The sequence below is a fragment of the Artibeus jamaicensis genome, unplaced genomic scaffold (genome assembly GCF_021234435.1).
Source record: "Artibeus jamaicensis isolate MK-2021 breed Jamaican fruit bat unplaced genomic scaffold, CSHL_Jam_final contig_373, whole genome shotgun sequence".
NCBI classification, from domain to species: Eukaryota; Metazoa; Chordata; class Mammalia; order Chiroptera; family Phyllostomidae; genus Artibeus; species Artibeus jamaicensis.
This window is the reverse complement of record NW_026521807.1, coordinates 12,217,956-12,236,669: the sequence shown is the minus strand read 5'-3', so window position 1 is coordinate 12,236,669 and position 18,714 is coordinate 12,217,956. Positions and strand designations below refer to the sequence as shown.

Sequence of the window (18,714 nt, the reverse complement as noted above, 5' to 3'; positions counted from 1 at the left end):
AAGGGATTTAGATGCCAGATGGGATTAAATCTTTTTTAAAAGGTGGGGGTGGGGGGTGGAATCAGCTCTATCTAACTGCACATAAAAGAAAACATGGTGAGAAGGAAGAAAGGAAACTTTGTTTAGACCCAACAGTTGCTAGATGGTTAAGTATGGTTAATTTAGAATTAATGGGGGAAAGGGACCCTAAATACAGACTCATTAATCAAAGTATGCAAGAGGAACCAGTAAAAATACCTTTAAAACCAAAACTGAGCAACTGCACAAATTCGGATGCTTTGAAAAAATATTTTAAACCAAGTACTTGTAATCCTAATCAATCTGACATTTGATCTTTTCCCCCACTCAAGCCCACTTCCCTCTTGCCTCAGTTACTGCAATAGCCTGCTAACTGATCTCCCTCCTAAGTGATCCTTCTAAAAGGTAGATAATATCCTCCTCTGTTCAAAACCCTCCCATGGTTTCCCATCTTGCTTCAAGTAAAAGCCCAAGTCCTGGCAATGGCCTGCAAAGTCCTGCACAATTTGGCTCCCTCTAACCTCATTTCCTATTGTCCTGCCTCTTCGTGTAATTCAGTCCAGCCATACTAACCTTCTTGCTGCCCTCCAGTACACTAGGCAGTATTCCTCTCGGGGACTTGGCTGTCAGTTGATTGTTCCTTCCGCCCAGCAATTTCTCCCAGGTAGCATCATGGCTCACACACTTACTTTCTTCAGGCCTGTGTTAATCTAAATCTTTCCAACCAGGTCTTTCCTTACCCATTCTAATACAAATACAGACTTCCCCTGCCCAAAACACTCAAACCTCCTTCTCTACTTACTTTTCCTCTATTAATTTATCACCATGTAACACACTAATATTTCCTTTGTTTATTTTGTTTTTCTTCCTCTTTCACCACAGGAATATAAGCTCCATGAGACCAAGGGTCTGTTTGTTCAGCACACATCCCCAGTGCTTAAAAAAGGGCCAGAAACATAGGAAGTATTTAATTAATATGCATGGAATGAATCGATTTAATTTCTGTCTATATTTTGTCAGATAAGCACTACTTTCACGTTATGCATACATACTTCACAGTTTTGTGATTCTTTTATGTGGGCACGGAAGCTTTGCTTTTGAACTTCTTGCTTGGTTTTTCAAATATAGCTGGTTAAGCTGAGAATTGTCAAAGAAGTAGTCTCTAACTGCCTGGAAAGACCCAGAATAGAATGAGAAGATGCTGCTGCCTCTTGCCTTCTCCCCACCCCCCAATCTTCCCAACTCCATGAACACAACACTGAACACCTAAGAAATTTAATTCAATGTTGCCCTTTAGACTGCAGTTTGACTTGTGCTCTACTTCTGGATGATCACCTTCTGTCCTCATTCAATTCCATATACCGGGTCACCTCTCATGTTTTCCTTTGGTGAAATGACTTAATTAAATTCTGTCTGACCATCTCAGATCTTTGGAGGAGTAGACACAAAAGCCAGCATGTTATAGGTTCCAGAGGGCATTTACCTGCACCAATTTACTTATGTGGCAATAGTGATTGTAAAGATCATGGGAAACAAAGCATTTCAAGTTATAGTCTACTTAATTATAAACACGTAACTGTTTCTTTCTATATGCACTGACGAGTTAGCTGAAGGATTTAAGGATCATATTTGTCAGACTAGTTTTCATCTAGTAATGTCTGTATGAACAGAAACATTGGGATGGTCATTGTCAAGTCATTTAACTCCTTGAATTATTTACTAGCATTTATAAGCAATTCTGGATTGCTTGATTCTTATCCACATTACTAGAGAGTGGTGATTATGATAATCACTATGTTTTAAAATCACAGAGTGAATAGCAACTAGGGAGGTCATCTAGTTTCATCTCCAGCAGAATATATCTAAATTATGCAGCCTGTTGGTTTTTTCCCAAGACTTCTAGAAAAGAATCACAATAATTTTCTTGGTATATAGACTGTTTGAAGATCAGAGACGATGGGAGATTTTTTAGGTTTCACCCCATAATCCAGTGTTAAATTCATTTGAGATTACTTTAAGTATTTCCTTAGTGTACAACAGTCTTCCAGTTTCACTGCTAGAAAGTAGAATTAGAAAGAAAGGCTAATAAAAAAAATATAGGGAGGAACACAGAGTAAAAAGGGTGGAATGAAAGAAATGTGGCAGAGGGAAATCAAGAAGAAATATAAAAATAATTTAATGTTCTGTTAATCTTTTATTTTTTGATTTCCGATCTGGTTCCTTTCTCCAGGCACTCACTAATTGAATATGAAGTACAGACAGACTGAGGAATGATTAAGAGGTGGATGGTTGACTGTTTATTAACTGTGGATACAAGTCCAATTATTCAACAATAAAATGCATTCAGTATAAATATTTTTTTTAATTTTATTTATTTATCTTTAGAGGGGAAGGGAAGAAGAGAAGGAGAGAAATATCAATGTATGGTTGCCCCTTGTGAGTCCCCTGATGGGAACTGGCCTGCAACCCAGGCATGTGCCCTGACTGGGAATCGAACCGTGGTTGCTTGGTTCCCAGGCCCGCGCTCAATCCACCAGTATAAATATTTTTTAATAATAAAAGCATGTATTCCCCTGCCACATCTAGTCCTTTTCAACCACTGTTAAAAACTCCTTTAGTAATTTTCCAGAAACAAAAATAAAATGCATCTCTCTGCACAGATGTATAAATGTGTATGAAGTGGGGGGTGTACATTTAAATTGTTTTCTAAAGAAATATCATTACATGTACTATAGGGCAACTTACTTTTTTTTCTTCAAAATACATTTTGGAGATCTTTCCACATGCCTATTCATGGAAGCTCCATGAATAAGGAAACTTACTCTTTTTAAGCACTGTATTCTTAATGTCTAGAAGAGAGGTTTCACATATATATTTCCTCCAATAAAAAATCATTTGGTAAATGAATGAGTAAATCAGAAAGTACAGGTCAACTTCATTGTTTTGAACAAAAGTATAATATTGCATTATTTAAGTGTCCCAGAGTATCCAACTGGTGAACATTTAGAAAATTTGCAGATTTTTGGCTATACTATAGTAAAAATTCCTGAACATATCATTTAAATCATATCCTTATGTCTCTGTATGTGAATCCAAGGTAATTTTTTAGCAATGCAGTAGTTCCGTCAATTGCATTTTTAATTATTGCAAATAATACCCCTAGCCAGTTGCATGAATTTATACTCTCATTATAATATGTTTATTCTGGAGCAAATCACAAAATCTAAAGGTTAGTGACAGAAACACACATTCCCAGAAACTACATATTCTTTCATCTACAACTTTTAATGAAAGCTGTGTCAGAAGAGATCTCAGAAAACTGAAAAGACTTTTGGCTTTGCTGAGCACTGGGACATCCTTTTTCTCCAAGACAAAGTACTTGTTCCTACTGGCCAGCTTTTTGGAACCTGGCCAAAATTCACGGTTAACTGCCTCCTTTGTTTATTTTCATAATAAAATAAAATCTTTTTGTAAAAAGTTCGGTAACTGCATATCTGTTAAATATAAATAACAACTCAAGAGCATGCAGATACCATTAAGAAAGTATTTATGTGAAAGAAACAGGTGGCAGTCCTGTAGAAGTGCTTGAAATGCTATCCCTTGGGCTCTCACATGGATTCCACTGCCTATTGACATTAAAATAAGAAAAGTAACCTATATGCAGAAAGAAGGTTGTATTCACATTAACATTCATGAAGGCTGAGCAGCTGAAGCCCCTATACTTCAAGCAGGGAATATACCCTTTGTCTACTGATGAGAAAATGTCACCGTGATAAATGGTTACAGACAGGGGTGTCACAAGGGCAATAGCACACAGAAAAGTTCCGACAAACTTAAAATAATTTTTAAGTCCTCCTCTCCTGCAGTTATTTTTGTAGCATTGTGCTTACCCCTTCAAAAAAAAAAAAGAGAAAAATATTGCAATATTAAATTCCTTACCTTACGGAGATAATAATAACAACAAAAACTCTTTGAAAATAATTTGAAACAAAGCTTCATAGTCTTCAGGATGCATAAATACTGTATTCAGACATTTTGAAAATAAATGCTCTGCACCATGCACCTTGCCTGTTTGGATCTAAAATGTATAGTAATACAGTGGTCAAAGTGCAAAGTCTGTACCTTCAACACTGGGAGACATTAGCCTCATTATTAAAACACTTTACACCAGTGATTTTTCAACCTTTCTCATCTCATGCATACTTAAGCTAATTACCAAAATTCAGCAGCACAAAAAATTTTTTTTGTTAGTTTGGCAAAAAGTAATTGATTTACAAAAAATAATAATAGTAATTACCTATGCTTTTTGCTCCAAGGTGACTTTTTAAAAAATAAGGTGCCTGTACTTGTCTATAAGGATTTCTGGTACTGAGAATTAACCAGTCAGATGCATTATTATGTGATGTGACCTATAAGATGCAACTCTTATTTTGTGACCTATATATTTATGGTTCAAATTGGCATTCACACCTGATGCTATTGTTGTATTGGCTGTTGCCATTTTTTATTTAACATTCTAATGGAAAAGAGGTCAATGCACCTAACTAAATAGTCAAGTGCTGTACGTTGTAAAAATTCTTGAGGCGCTGGTCGAAAATTGCTGCTTTACACTTATTTACATAAATTCAAATACATTATCATACTCATGAGGAAAATCATGTATGAAGTCATGAGTTTGTTATAGCACAAACTAACATCTCATATACGTCAACTGTAACTATCAATGACTTTCCATTATTTTTCAAAACAAAGTAAGTTACAATTTGTAGACAGCTTTGTGTTCATGAGAATTGGAAGGCTGAGAACCAGGGCTGGAGAGCAAAAATTCCCGTGGCTTGACTCTAGGTGGCTCACTTTCCTCACCTATAAACAGAAAGGAGGCTACGACCCTTTTCTGCCACCCAAGGTTTTTCTCAAATGTTTTGTCTCTCCTGCAGAAGTCTAGAGACTTCAACATTAAGAGTTATAAATCTAGTCCATCTTTCTAAAACATGGACGTGAACACTGTGCTCTTAAGCGTCCATCCTCACCCTACAGAAACTGCCAGATGCAGAGCAAAAAGAAATGCACAGCAGTCCTCTACAAATCCTCAGTACCTCCTCCAGTCAATGCTTACTAGACAGTTTTGCCAGAGGCATGTGAACTCGGGACAAAGGCACTGCCGACAGGTCGCCCTGGATCCCCAAGTTAGCCTAAGAACTTGGCTGGCTGAGAACCTCTATTGGGGCTGATGGGGCGTGTCCAATGGGAGGGGAGGGGCGGTGCGGGAACTCAGACCCCGCCCCCTGCCCCAGCGGCGTCCCAGCGCCGGAGTGCTAGGCTCGGCTTCTGGTAGGAAAGCCCCGGGTTCTGAGTAAGCCTTTGCGCCCTCGCCCTCCACCTCCTCCCCCGCCCCTTCCCACCTCCGCCCACTTGACGCGTTGACGCACTGCAGCTTTGCGGACGTGGCGGCGCAGGGCCGAGAAGGCGGAGACTTTGGCCTGGGCGGTGGCGGTGAGGAAGAGGACGGTGGCAGTCAAGGCGGCCTCGGCCATGAACTTACCTGAGACGGCAGAAGCAGCGGCGGACTTGGCAGTCGTCTCTTCGCGGTGTCCCACTTGCTAACGGGACAGGTAAACATGGCGGCTAGAGGTGGGGAGTGGCTATTTGAGACGACAAGGTTGGGCCCCTGCGGCGCTCCCGCTGGAGGCGACACGGGGGCCATTGGCCACAGTCTTGGCGGGGGTGGCAGGGGGAGATTCAGAGTTAGAGAGACCTTGAATTCCAGCCCCACCAAAGCCCATTGATACGTTGTTGGGTAAACTGAGGCTCAGAGGAAGGAATTCTACGTGCCTGATTCCCGGAGCGACACATTTGCCTTCAAACATGATTTCTCCCACAACCTGGTGTTTGTATTGAAATGTTCGCTGACGGCATCTTGTCCACATCGTCCAAGTATGATGATGTCACATAAAAACCTGAAGTTTAATAATCATAAGGGATAACAGGGAAAGGAAAAACTAGACTTGTGGAATGGTGAGAGAGGGAAGTTAATTTTTAAAAACTGAATTGGCTCTGAATATGGTCCCAGTGATATTGCCCCAATGATGAACCACTTTGTACCCCTTTTATTTGTCCCAGTTCGAGGAATGTCGAGCAACACCCAGCAGCATTTATTGCACAGAACGAAGGCATCTGGGAAACCATTTTCTCATACAGACTGAGCTGATGAATCCAGTGCTAATTTTTGTGACCGTTTGTAATCTACGTAGCAGACAGGCTAGTTTTCTAACGAGGAGATTCTTGCTGTTTTTGTCGCCCAAAATAGTTAATGTCACTGACAGAGGTTGATATAAATAAAATGGATTTTGGGCATCGCTCAGTGACTTTTTGCAGCACTAAGCCACTTTGGGGTTCTAAAAACAAAATAGGAAAGAGAAAAAGTTAAAGGGCAGCGTAACTGGGGCAGTATAGCCATGTTTAAATTGCTGTAAAGTTGTTCTTTACTTTTTAAAGTTATAGATCCCTTTTGAGAGTATAATAAATATTTTCCCTAGAAAAATATACATATACAAAAATATACATACATATGCCTATGAATCTCAGAATTCACAGACATTCCCTAGGTCAGCAATTTTTCAACCATTTTGCTATAGAATTTTCAAAACATACAATATCTGACTATTTTAGTCAGGGGTACTGACCTCCTTTCCCTTAAATTGTAGAATAAAGTAAAAAAATCACAGCCAACACAACAATAGCCATCCAGTGTGAATGAATCAAAATTACACCTATTTTTTGTCAGACCAGCAAAAATATATTTTTTGATGTGCACCGAATTTTAGTAATTAGTTTATGTGTGCCATGAGATGGAAAAGGTTGAAAATTGCTACTCTAGATTAGACACAGGGCAGAAAAGACATGGTTAAATAAGTGGAAATAAAACTATTATCTATTTTTGGTGAAGGTGAGATACTCTTTCAATTTTCATTAGAATGACATCAAAAACATCCTTAATTTATTATGGTATTAAAACAAGTTTAATCACTTTGTCATATGTTAGGATTTTGAAAGACTTGATCATACCTTCAGAACTGCTTTCCAGATGTAAAGCATTAGGAGCTTTCTTTAGTTTGGTGTCTGTTGAGTTAGGAATTCCAGTTCATGGTAATAAGTAATGTAGCACCTGGAGGAATAGGTGAAATAATCTACTTAATATACAGGTATTGGTCATCTGTGTGATCTGAATGGAAACCCTTTGCTCTTTAAAGCATTCTGTTGCCCTAGAGAAGGGTCAGAAACTGGTTTTAAGGATTGAGTTCAGTTATATGAAATTGTTCCAAAAAATTTGTGTGTGACTACGTAGAAAGTATAATCCATTGTCATCCCAACTCCAAAAGTCTGTGAAGTTTGGATGACAAACTCAAAACTCCACAGACTTTTGGAGTTTGTTTTTGATGATTGTTTTTTTCTTTTTCACTTGGTACTTGTTCACAATATTCACAACTGAACTAAGTCCTTTATTTGAGACATCATTTTGCCTTGGCTTCCATGACACATGATTTGCTCCTCCTCTGAACAATGCTTTTCCATCTTCTTTGCATACTGATTATTTTCACCAAGGTACTAAATATAGCAGTTCTTCAGGGCTTAGTCTTGAACCCTCTTTTCTTATTCTACACTCTCTCTAGATAAGCTAATCTGTAACCATAGCTTCAGGTTTCTACCTGTGTGCAGTATGAGTCAGAAAATTATATCTCTAACCCAGACATTTTTAAATTTGACTATATAATCCACTGGGCTACTTGACATTCACTTTGGCTGTCTTTGAGGAGTTTATATAATCATAGTTGCTGCCCCTACCCTCAAGCTCTTCTTCCAGTGTTCCATATCTTAGAGAATGGCACCGCCATTTTACTCATTGATGTAAATCAGAAATCTTGGCATGATCCTTAACTTCTTTATGTTGTTGTTCATATCAGAGCCACATTATTAAGTCTTAAGCATTTTATGTCCAAATGCCTCTTACTGCCTCTCCATGTCGCTCAATCTTTCACAACAATAACTGAAAGTGATCTGTTCTTATGTGAACAATATGAAGCTAAAACTGTGAATGTGGAATTAGTTCTCATATTGTTCATTTTTCATGAGAATAGATCAACTTGATGAATGACAGTTAGAGTGAATATGCAATTAAACAAGAGGTATTCATTGATACATGTTTTTAACTTAAGTCATCTCTTAGTCAGTCTTGCAATGTCTTTTATGAAGTAGAGATGAACATAGTGACCTAAAATCTGTTCACAATGTCTGTGGACTATAGATTGAATTTCAGGAAGACTTTGGTAAGTTAAAGTCTGGTGAAAGCTCAAGAGAAGAAATATCCCTGGTAAAGAACAAAATTATGACCTATCTAGAAGTCACCTACTGTAGTAAATATAAATATTACAGTTAGCATGATCCAAAGAGGGAGGTAGCTAGCACAAAAGATACTTCACCTCCTAAAACACCAAAAGAACCTGTGCACCTCAATGTTCATAGCAGGAAAATTTACACTAGCCAAGTGTTGTAAACAACCTAAGTGCCCATCAATAAATAAGTGAATCAAAAAACTATGGTACATCTGTACAATGGAATACTACTCACAGAAAGAAAAATGAAGCTCCTACGCTTCGCAACACCATAGATGGATCTGGAGAGCATTATGCTAAGTGAAATAAGGCAGGCAGTGAAAGACAAATACCATATGATCTCACCTGTAAGTGGAACCTAATTAACAAAACAAGCAAGCAAAATACAAACAGAGACATTGAAATAAAGAACAAACTGACAGTAACCAGAGGGGCTGGGTGAGGGGGATAATGGGGGAAAAACAGGGAAGGGTCATCAAGAAACATGTATAAATGACCAAAGGACAAAGCCGACGAGGTAGGAATGAGGGTGGGTGGGAAATGGAGACAACTGTACTTAAACAACAATAAAAAAGATATTTCAGCTCCACATAAACTTAAAATGGAGAACAAGCCAAAACGTTTTGGATTTATAAAAGGATATATGTGTATGTGGCTGTAAACATTGATTCCATCTGAACTATAAATTGTGTGTATATATAATCACTAGTTAAGATAATATAAAATTATCTGATACTACTCATACTGAAGGGGAACTTAATTTTTTTACTTAAAAAAATATTATAGCAATTTGTCCTTGTTAAAATGTAATCACCCTAACATGTTTTGTGATACATGGTCTGTAAGAATGGATTACCTCTTTGTCCCAATCCCTTATCTTTGCTGCAAAATAAGTATTCATTGTACTTCAAGTTATAAAACTTGAAGCTAATTTTTAAATAACTGAAACTATTCTTAAAAAACATGAAGTGTCCTGAATGTGAGATTCATGTAATATCAGTTAAATGTATTTCAAAGTTTTCTCTGCCTTGTCCCCCCTACCCTCCCAGGTGTTGACATTATGGCAGGGAGGCATCAGAATCGTTTTCCTCTTCCAGGAGTTCTTTCGAGTGGTCAAGCACATTCATTTGGAAATTGTACAGACAGTGATGTGGTGGAGGAGGATGCCGAAGTTTATGAGCTTCGATCCAGAGGAAAAGAGAAAATCCGAAGAAGTACATCAAGAGATAAACTTGATGATGTTATAGTATTAACAAAGGATATTCAGGAAGGAGATACTTTAAATGCAGTAGCCCTTCAGTACTGTTGTACGGTAAGTTTTGATTTGATTTTGCATAATGCAGTCTAAAAGAAATTATTTGTTCGTGGCACAAATTAAAATAAATTCTGTTTTTTATCTTGTCTTTTCCTCCTTCTCCCTTTTTCTTCTTTCCATAGCTTGTTTCATGTTGGTGGATGTTAACTTTTTAAATTTTTAACTAAATCGTTGAATTTCTTGTTTTCTAAATTTGTGATTCTATTTTCACTGTTGAAAAACACCCAAAGTGTTATCATTTTTTCCTCATCCAAGTTGTAAGAGAATGTGGAAATCTATAAAGAAGTTTTACTTGGCCCCAGTTTCCTAAGATAACACAGTTGTGGTTCTTTCATACCTTTTTTTGTGCTTTTAAGAGTACATACATAAAATACTTGGGAGGATGGTGATTTTTGTGTTTTTAAAATTGGTTTATTCCATGCCTGTTACTCTGCAAGTTTCCTTTGCCTTTTTCATTACATGGACATTCCCTCAAAGCCTTACAGATCTATCTGGTTATTTTATATAGCTATATAGTTTTCCATAGTATGAATGTACCATGATTATTAAGCCTTTTTCATACTCAAGGATGGTCAGATTTTCCCCATGTTTTTTTCATTGTGCTGTGCATATTACCACAGTTGTATTTTTAAATAGAGGTACTTTATTTCTACAAATCAGATTCCCAAAAATGGTACTGCGATATAATAGTTAAGGTTTCTCATTTCAGTAGATATAAAACTATTTAAACCCATTTTTTTTATCTCTGTCACTTCTATTTTGCTGTATTAGCATGAAGTCTGTTTCATGGTCATAAACACATGGGTATGGAAACTGCTCGTTCCCGTAATCCCAATGGAATTTTGAAATGTATTATGTGCCTGCTTGCACATTTTAAAGCGAGCTTCTTAGATACTTTCTAATAACTTAAAATTGTTACAAATAATATAATTTCTGTAATGTCAATATTGAAATGTAAAATAAGACTGTTAAAATAGTCCTTAAATGTATGTATGGAATTATAAACACTAATTCAGGATTTGCTACCTGAAATAATGCATTTAAAAATATATAGATATATGTAGGTTTTTATCAGCATGAGATTTTACATCATTTTTTCCTCCTTGATGAATATTTTTATCCTCACCCCCAAAACCTTTCCTAATGTATTTTTATATTTAAAAACATTTTATGAATACCTGTCACAGTTGTCTGAACTAGAAATACATATATATTTATAAACTTACATATATAAATTTAAATTGAATTTAAAAAATGTCCTTTCACCATGAGGTTGCATGTATTTTTTTTTCTGAATGGAGTACAAATTATTGCATTTAAAATAAATCAAAATATAAGTTATGATTTAAGAAGAATAAAATTTATTGAAGTGCATTTCTTGATGAGGTTGGAAGAGCTGGGGTTTGGACATACATTTTGGCAATAAATGTATAGTAACATCATTATTATTAAATAATTTTTTTAATGCAAATATACATGAATATGTGATTTGTAGAGAAATAGGACCACAGAGAATTACAGAACGTGCCTTAAAAGGTCAGTGATGGAAAGTAATCAAAATTTTAAATTAGGGACAAGGCTGAAAATACTAAGGTGGAGATCCAAGAGATGAGTGTGGTCTAATTTCATTACAGAGACAATTAGTTTTCCTTTCATAAATCTGGAAAATTTTCTTTAGAAGAAGAGAAATTGAAATTCTGGCCGAATGATTAAAAATAGGTCATATTTTCAATGAAGTTGGTGAAAAGGAGAAAGTAAAGATGTGGAGATTTCAAAGAGGAAATAAGGTGAACAACAGGAAATTTAATAGGTGTTTCAGAAATGATCCTCAGAGACTGATTGGGGTGAAGCACTTTCGGATAACTGAGGAGAAGCCTGATTTCTACAGTAAGAAAACCACGATATGGTTTTAACAGGAGTGGTGCAAAGTGATGGGGGCCTGCTGGTGAAATGGAGGGGATCCAGGAAAGAGGGCGTTAGAATAACTCAAATGAAGATGATAGGGCTTAGGCCAAAATGTTTATAAGAACAGAGAAGAAACTGATAGAAAATGTATTTGGGGGTAATCACATGATATATGAGCTGATTCCTCATCAAAGGCAGTTTAACAGAGGAAAGGGGACAATGGCCATACTAGTAGGAAAAGTGATACAACAGAATAAGAGAGTTAAGATAAGCAATGCTCAAGAAACAAAGATTAATCTTACTAAAAGGTTTATTATTTAAAAAATAGAGTAGTTAGTGCTATTTTCTATTTATATTCAGTCAGGAATTATTAAAAATAACTCAGTTATAAAACAGTAATAAAAAACCAAAAATTCTAAGGTTGGAATCCTAAATGTATTCACTCAATTTAGCAAAACAGAAAACGTAGGACTATTCAGAGAGAACCTAGGTAGGGACTAAACCTTGGAAGCCTAGTTCAGAAAGAGCACCTATTAGAATATAACCAAGCAAAAGAATATTTAAAGAAAATAGGGTCAGGCTTTGTGGTTAGTCAGTGAATTTGGGGGGGGGTAATTTAATTTATTGGGTGACATTGGTTAATAAAATTATATAGGTTTCAGGTATACAATTTTAATGATACATCATCTGTGTATTGTATTGTGTCCACCACCTAAAATCATATACCCTGTCACAATACATTTCATCCCCTCACCCCCCTTTCCTCTGGTAATGACCATACTGTTGTCTGTGTCTATGAGTTTTTGTTTTTCTTGTTTGTTCACTTGTTGCTTTCAGTTTTATATCCAACATGAGTGAAACCATATGGTTCTTGACTTTTTCTGACTTATTTCACTTGTGATATTCTCAAGATCTATCCATGTTGTCGCAAATGGTAATATTTCAAATATTCTTATGGCTGAGTAGTATTCCATTGTATACATGTACCACATGTTTATCCATTCATGCATCAAAAGAGACACCAGTTGTTTCCATGTTGTTTTTTTTTTAAGATTTTATTCATTTATTTTTAGAGGGGAAGGGAAGGAGAGGAGAGAAACATCAATGTATGGTTGCTTTTTTTGTGCATCCCCTGCTGGGAACTGGCCTGCAACCCGGGCATGTGCCCTGACTGGGAATCAAATGTTTCCATGTTTTGTACACTGCGAATAATGCTGCAGTGAACATAGGGGTGCTGAACATAGGGGTGCATGTAACTTTGCAAATAAATGTTTTCAAATTTTTCAGGAAGATACAGAAGAGATGTTGCTGGTCATGTAGTAGTTCTATTCTTAATTTTTTGAGGAGCCTCTAAAATGTTTTTTAGTGCCTTTATCAGTTTACATACCCACTCAGATTGAATGAGGGTTTTTTCCCACAACCTCTGCAACATTTGCATTACCTGTTTACTGATACCCATTCTAACAGGCGTGAAGTGGTATCTCATTGTACTTTTTAAAAAGATTTATTTATTTTTAGAGAGGGGAAGTGAGGGAGAAAGAGAGGGAGAAATATCAATGTGTGGTTGCCTCTCACACAGCCCCCTACTGGGGACCTGACCCGCAACCCAGGCATGTGCCCTAGACTGGGAATCAAACTGGCGACCCTTTGGTTCACAGAAAGGCACTCAAGTCGACTGAGCCACACCGGTTAGGGCTCATTGTACTTTTTGAATTGCATTTCCCTAATAGCTAGTCAAATTGAACATCTTGTCATACATCTGTTGGCCATTTGTATGGAGTATCCTTTCAGGTCCTCTGCCCATTGTTAAATTTGGATTGTTTGGTGTTGAGTTGTATGAGTTCTTTATATATTTTGGATATTAACCCTTTATCAGCTGTTTGTAGATATCTTCTCCCATTCATTTGGTTGCCTTTTAATTTTGTTGGACCTTCGTTTGCCTTAAGAAAAAAACAGTCTCAAGGTAGTAAACTGACAAAGGATCCTTTATCTTTACTGCCTCTCATCTCTTAGTTACTCTTCAATCTTCTGTCCCTCCTCCTCCTACACACACACTTCAAAGGGAATTGATTTTTCCAAGAACACTGTCTTCATTTGACTAGATTAGTAAACTGACATTGATCCAATTCACCACTTCCTCTTAAAACCCTCTTTGACCTTGATACTGCAGGTTTCTGATGTTCTTACTGTCAAGTAAGAACAGCTAGTATTTGCATAACAATACTATATATCACTATACTAAATGTTGTTCATACATTTAGATTGATTGATCTTTATAACAACCATATATCATAGGTAGAATTATTACTGTCATTTTACATATGTGGAAACAGAGGTTAAACAACTTGCCCTAAACCCTACAGCAATAGAAAGTGCCAGAGCCATGCTTCAAACCCAGGTAGTCAGTACTTTTAACCACCATCATATATTGCTTTCCTGGTTACTCTCAACCTTTGTGGATTTCTGTTATTCAACATATGCCTAAAGTGTTAGGTTCCACAGAGGTCTTTCATGTGTCACCTTTTACTCATGGTTTGTTTCCTTTCGTTTTTCCGTGAATCTGTCTACTCTTGTGACTTCAGTTACCATTTTTGCTGGTAATAAATATGTATCTCTAGCTAAGATCATTCATCCGCATTTCAGACTTAACATTATAACTACCTATTGGACATCTTCCACTTGTATGTTTAAGGCATCTCAAAGGCAAGATGTACAAATGTTGCCTTCATTCTCTCTCTCCCTCCATAGTGTTCCATATCTCAGTGAATTGGCATCATTATCAATTGAGTTGACCAAACCAGAAATCTTAAGTTTTATTCTAGACTCACTTTATCTCTTTGACATCAACAGATGATAAATGGTTACAGCTTAGGTTACAGCACTGATGGAAATGAACGGGACTGACAACTTAAAGACAATGAGAAGGCCTGGCACAGTAATTGATAATCTGAGAAGCACCATCCTCTACTATGTCTCACCACAGTGGCAGCTATATAGGATATGCAGATAGGTTGAGGACTGTATAATATATGGGGAAAGCTTATAAAGATGACTGATCTTGGGGGTAGTTGAAGAATGCATTTACACTAGTAAGTTTGGGAAAATGGCTTCATAGGATAAGTGAACAAGATACTTTATCAATTCTAAGACATGCTTTTTCACACATTTTAACACCTCTGACATTAGAATGATGGCATCTTCAATATCTGGTGTTTTTTTCCTCCCTTGATGAGACGTAAAATAGTGAGACATAAAATAGTTGCATCTTGGGTTGATGGATCTTAGTTTTGATAAACTGTGGTAGTTTTAGTTAGGTACATTGACATTGGCCTATATTCCTAGTTGCCACATTGGACGAAAGAACATAAGTATCTATAATCCTTCCTTCCCAAATTGTTTACAAGAGGTAAAGGGATGATATTCGTGCATGATATACATAGAAACAGGATCCTAGAATCTACTTCAATAGCTAACATGGGAGATATAGAAAGTTAATTGGTGATTTCCTAAGACTGGTAGATCAAAAGTGGTATAGAATTGATATCCACAAGTAAAATATAATCTCTCTGGGTGTGATAACTTAATACCACTAGTAATGAAGCTCAACTTTTTTCCTTCTCCAAAAATAAGTGGGATGAATGAATAGTGCTGCCTCTGTTTTGATTTAGAATTGTTAATTTTTTTTTACAGGTAGCAGATATCAAGAGGGTTAACAATCTCATCAGCGATCAAGACTTTTTTGCCCTTAGATCTGTCAAAATTCCAGTAAAAAAGTTTAGTTCATTGACTGAAACACTTCATCCTCCAAAAGGAAGACAGGCTTCACGTCCTTCATCTATTCAATACGTTCCAGAACAACAGGAAATTTTGTCACTTAATGATTCTCTTTCTTCCACTGAGTCAGCTGGTAGCTTTTTAAAAGAAGTAGACCGAGACATAGAACAATTAGTAAAATGTACAGACACCAAACGAGAAAACCTTAATGAAGTGGTGTCTGCCTTAACAGCACAACAAGTACGTTTTGAACCTGATCACAAAAACATTCAATGTAAGGATCCTTATTATGGAGCAGACTGGGGAATAGGGTGGTGGACAGCAGTGGTGATAATGCTGATAGTGGGTATAATAACGCCAGTATTTTATTTGCTATATTATGAAATTTTAGCTAAAGTGGACGTTAGTCATCATTCAACAGTGGATTCTTCACATTTGCATTCAGGAGTCACACCCCCATCACCGCAGAGAGAAATGGAAAATGGAATTGCTCCAACTAAAGGAATACCCTTTGGCCAACACGATGACCATAAACTCTATAGTCATAATTCTCAGTTTCCTGCTGCTCAATACAAAACATAACAGCTCATAATTATGTTTGCGATCACATGTTCTGGAATGTGGTGAATCAGTTATATTCGATAACCACTTCAAAGGCAGAATTAAGGAAGATTAAAGATGCTTGTTTTTCACTTTTGAGCTATTTACAAATGGATTGAGTATAAAATCCCTGCAGTTGCTAGTTGATAATTCAGAACAGTAAATCTATGTATCTTTTTATCTATCAATGTTTAAGCAGAAATGAATTGTGTCCAGGAAGTTCTCAGCTTGGAAAACTACTTAAGATTGGTTAATGTTTAAATAATTAGTTTTTGGTTTAAGGTTATTAATGTTTAGTAAGCAGAATAATACCACCAGATACATGCAACTGAAGAATATTTACTAATGTGAACCATTAAAGTATTTAGTTAAAAAAGTTTGATTCTAAAATTAGCACATACTTAATACTCCATTTTAAAACTTTCTGAAGACAAGTTTAGCATATATGCTATGAAGACAGACATGAAATAGACACAGGAGTGGGAAAGCAATGTGTAGTGTGTAATAGAGACCCAGATAGAGATTAAATACTATATTTAACCCCCCAAATAATGTTAGTGTTGGGACCTTGCCAGTTAGTCAGTGGAACACTGGATTAGGTAAAGAACCAAAAGTAATCTCTGTCTCTTAAAGAATGCTGCCTCAGCTTCTGATTTTTAGGCCATTAACTTGCCTCTGGTATTTGAAAGCACTTTTATAATTCTTTGATGAAGACTGTTATACATGTACCGGTTAGCGTTATTTAGAAAATAATTCCCTACACACTGTGCTATGTTACATGTGGTAACATGCCTTAATTACATTTAATGCCTTACAAAATACATAAGCAAATATTTTTAGATTTAAAAGTTGGCATTTTTTTCAGACAGTCCAATAGGATTTATAACAGACTGTATAAATTCATCTCCACTTTTACCGTCAAGCACAAATTAATGGGGTTAAAACAAATTGTCATTGTCTGCCTCTGAGGTTTGTTGCAGAAAATGGTTCATTAAGCAAAAGCAGGAGTAAAGACACCTTTGACATCAGCAGCAACAGACGCATTGCTTTATTTATTGAACCCTTCACCTGTTTCTCTGTCCACCTAAGTCGGACAGAGAAAATGTCCAACTTAGACCTTTTTTTCCTTTGAACTATAGCATAAAATTGGGTAACAGAAGCCAAAGGTGTATGGTTAAAGGGTTTGATAGTGTCAGTTTTTAAGGTCTGCTGTGGATCTGCTAGATAAGCCTTTGCATATTGATTCTATCATTTAATTTCTTAAAATACGTGTTTTTAAAAATGTAACCAAAATGATTCATTAGAAGCAAGATCTGGTGGAGTCTGGATGGCCTGTTTTGTGTATAATAAAGTACCTTGAGATCTGTAATACCACCTTATTTTTTCGGCATTATTTCCTAATACTATTTCAGTTCTTTGACCATTTTATATTTCAAACTTCAGTCTTGATACAAAGTGGGGTGAATAAATTTGTATGGTGAATAAGGTTTTATGTACCTTCGGTAGCAAAGTATGAGAGACACAAGTCAAATATTAAAGCCATTGCATGTTTTGAGGACCTTAGATAATTACCAAAAAGTGTTAATAGGGAAATTGTAGCAAATTGATTTTTTTTGGTAACTCTTAGTTTAAAATTTAAAATATTGTTTTAATGTAGCTTGGGCATCTTGAAGAGTGTGGTCTAATTTATGCTCAATGTTAAACTTTGTCAGTTTACATCATATTTATTATGCCTGCTGAAAAATCAAGTTTTAGGAAAGAAACTACAGAGTATTTTAGGGTAGAATAAGCCAAATGTCCTGTGAAGAATTTTGTTTACATCAAATTGATGAAATTGCCTAAAGTCGGTGATTCCTTCTTGCTAATGGTACTTTGATTTCTAGGATAAGTTATTTTTAAAGTAGTGAGGTGTACTATGTACTTGTTAATGTCCTGTTCTTTGAAGGAGGCAGTTCCCTTTTTCTGTATATCTGAATTATATATTTTTAATTGAATTATATAATTCTGTTTTATGTATAGAATTATAGATTCTAATTGTGTCATTTTTAAAAGAAAAAATTCCTAAGCATTTAATATAATTTTTGCTTTTAAAAAGTACTAATTACATCGAAATTTGTAGCCAATGCAGATTACTTGGAAAACTATTAATAAACTAAGAAAAATTGTGAATTTTAATTGTGTTAAAACCCTTATCTGAATTTGAGGCTTCATATTAAAAACATACAGATATATATGCATGCATGCAAGTATAAAATTAACAGAACTGCAAATCATTGCATTTGGTTCACTTAAAAGTTGGGAGTTACAAGTGAAGCAAAATCTACTATTTTTAGGGGGGCAATTTTTTTTTGGTTGGGTACAAATGGTCAAGTTTGTTTTGAACTAATAAAGGCCATTTAAGATAAATTGACTATGAGTCTGCCAGCCACATTAAGAATTAGAAGACTGCAATGTTAACTTATCCACGGGATTTTTTGTTTTTTAAAGCTTTTCTTTTTCTGGGCTCTATTATACTATTCAGTGGCCTGAAGAGTTATTGAAAGGATCCGTAATGGTTTGTTACTTAATAATTAGTTCTTTTTAAAGATACCTACTTCTAAAATTACCTACTTTGGAATATGAAGGATACAGAAATACCATGAAGCAACGGTCCAGTCAAAGTGCTACAGGGTAAAGGTGGAGTTTTTTGCAGTATTTAAATGGTGCTTTGTG

The 18,714-nt window shown here is 36.1% G+C and overlaps 1 protein-coding gene across 1 annotated transcript; it reads left to right on the top strand.

The window, feature by feature from the left end:
* The first annotated feature begins 5,322 nt into the window (after window positions 1-5,322).
* On the top strand, window positions 5,323-17,371 carry LYSMD3 (LysM domain containing 3). The gene is made up of 3 exons (XM_037159607.2): window positions 5,323-5,630; window positions 9,458-9,720; window positions 15,319-17,371. The coding sequence occupies exons 2-3, from the start codon at window positions 9,469-9,471 to the stop codon at window positions 15,982-15,984; spliced, it is 918 nt and encodes a 305-aa protein (XP_037015502.2). The 5' UTR covers window positions 5,323-5,630; window positions 9,458-9,468; the 3' UTR covers window positions 15,985-17,371.
* Window positions 17,372-18,714: the final 1,343 nt, after the last annotated feature.

Excerpts from the sequence above, each read along its gene's own strand:
- LYSMD3 (XM_037159607.2), top strand. The coding sequence starts at position 9,469 with ATGGCAGGGAGGCATCAGAATCGTTTTCCTCTTCCAGGAGTTCTTTCG. Across the intron at positions 9,721-15,318 it reads CCCTTCAGTACTGTTGTACG|GTAGCAGATATCAAGAGGGT; the intron begins GTAAGTTTTGAT and ends TTTTTTTTACAG.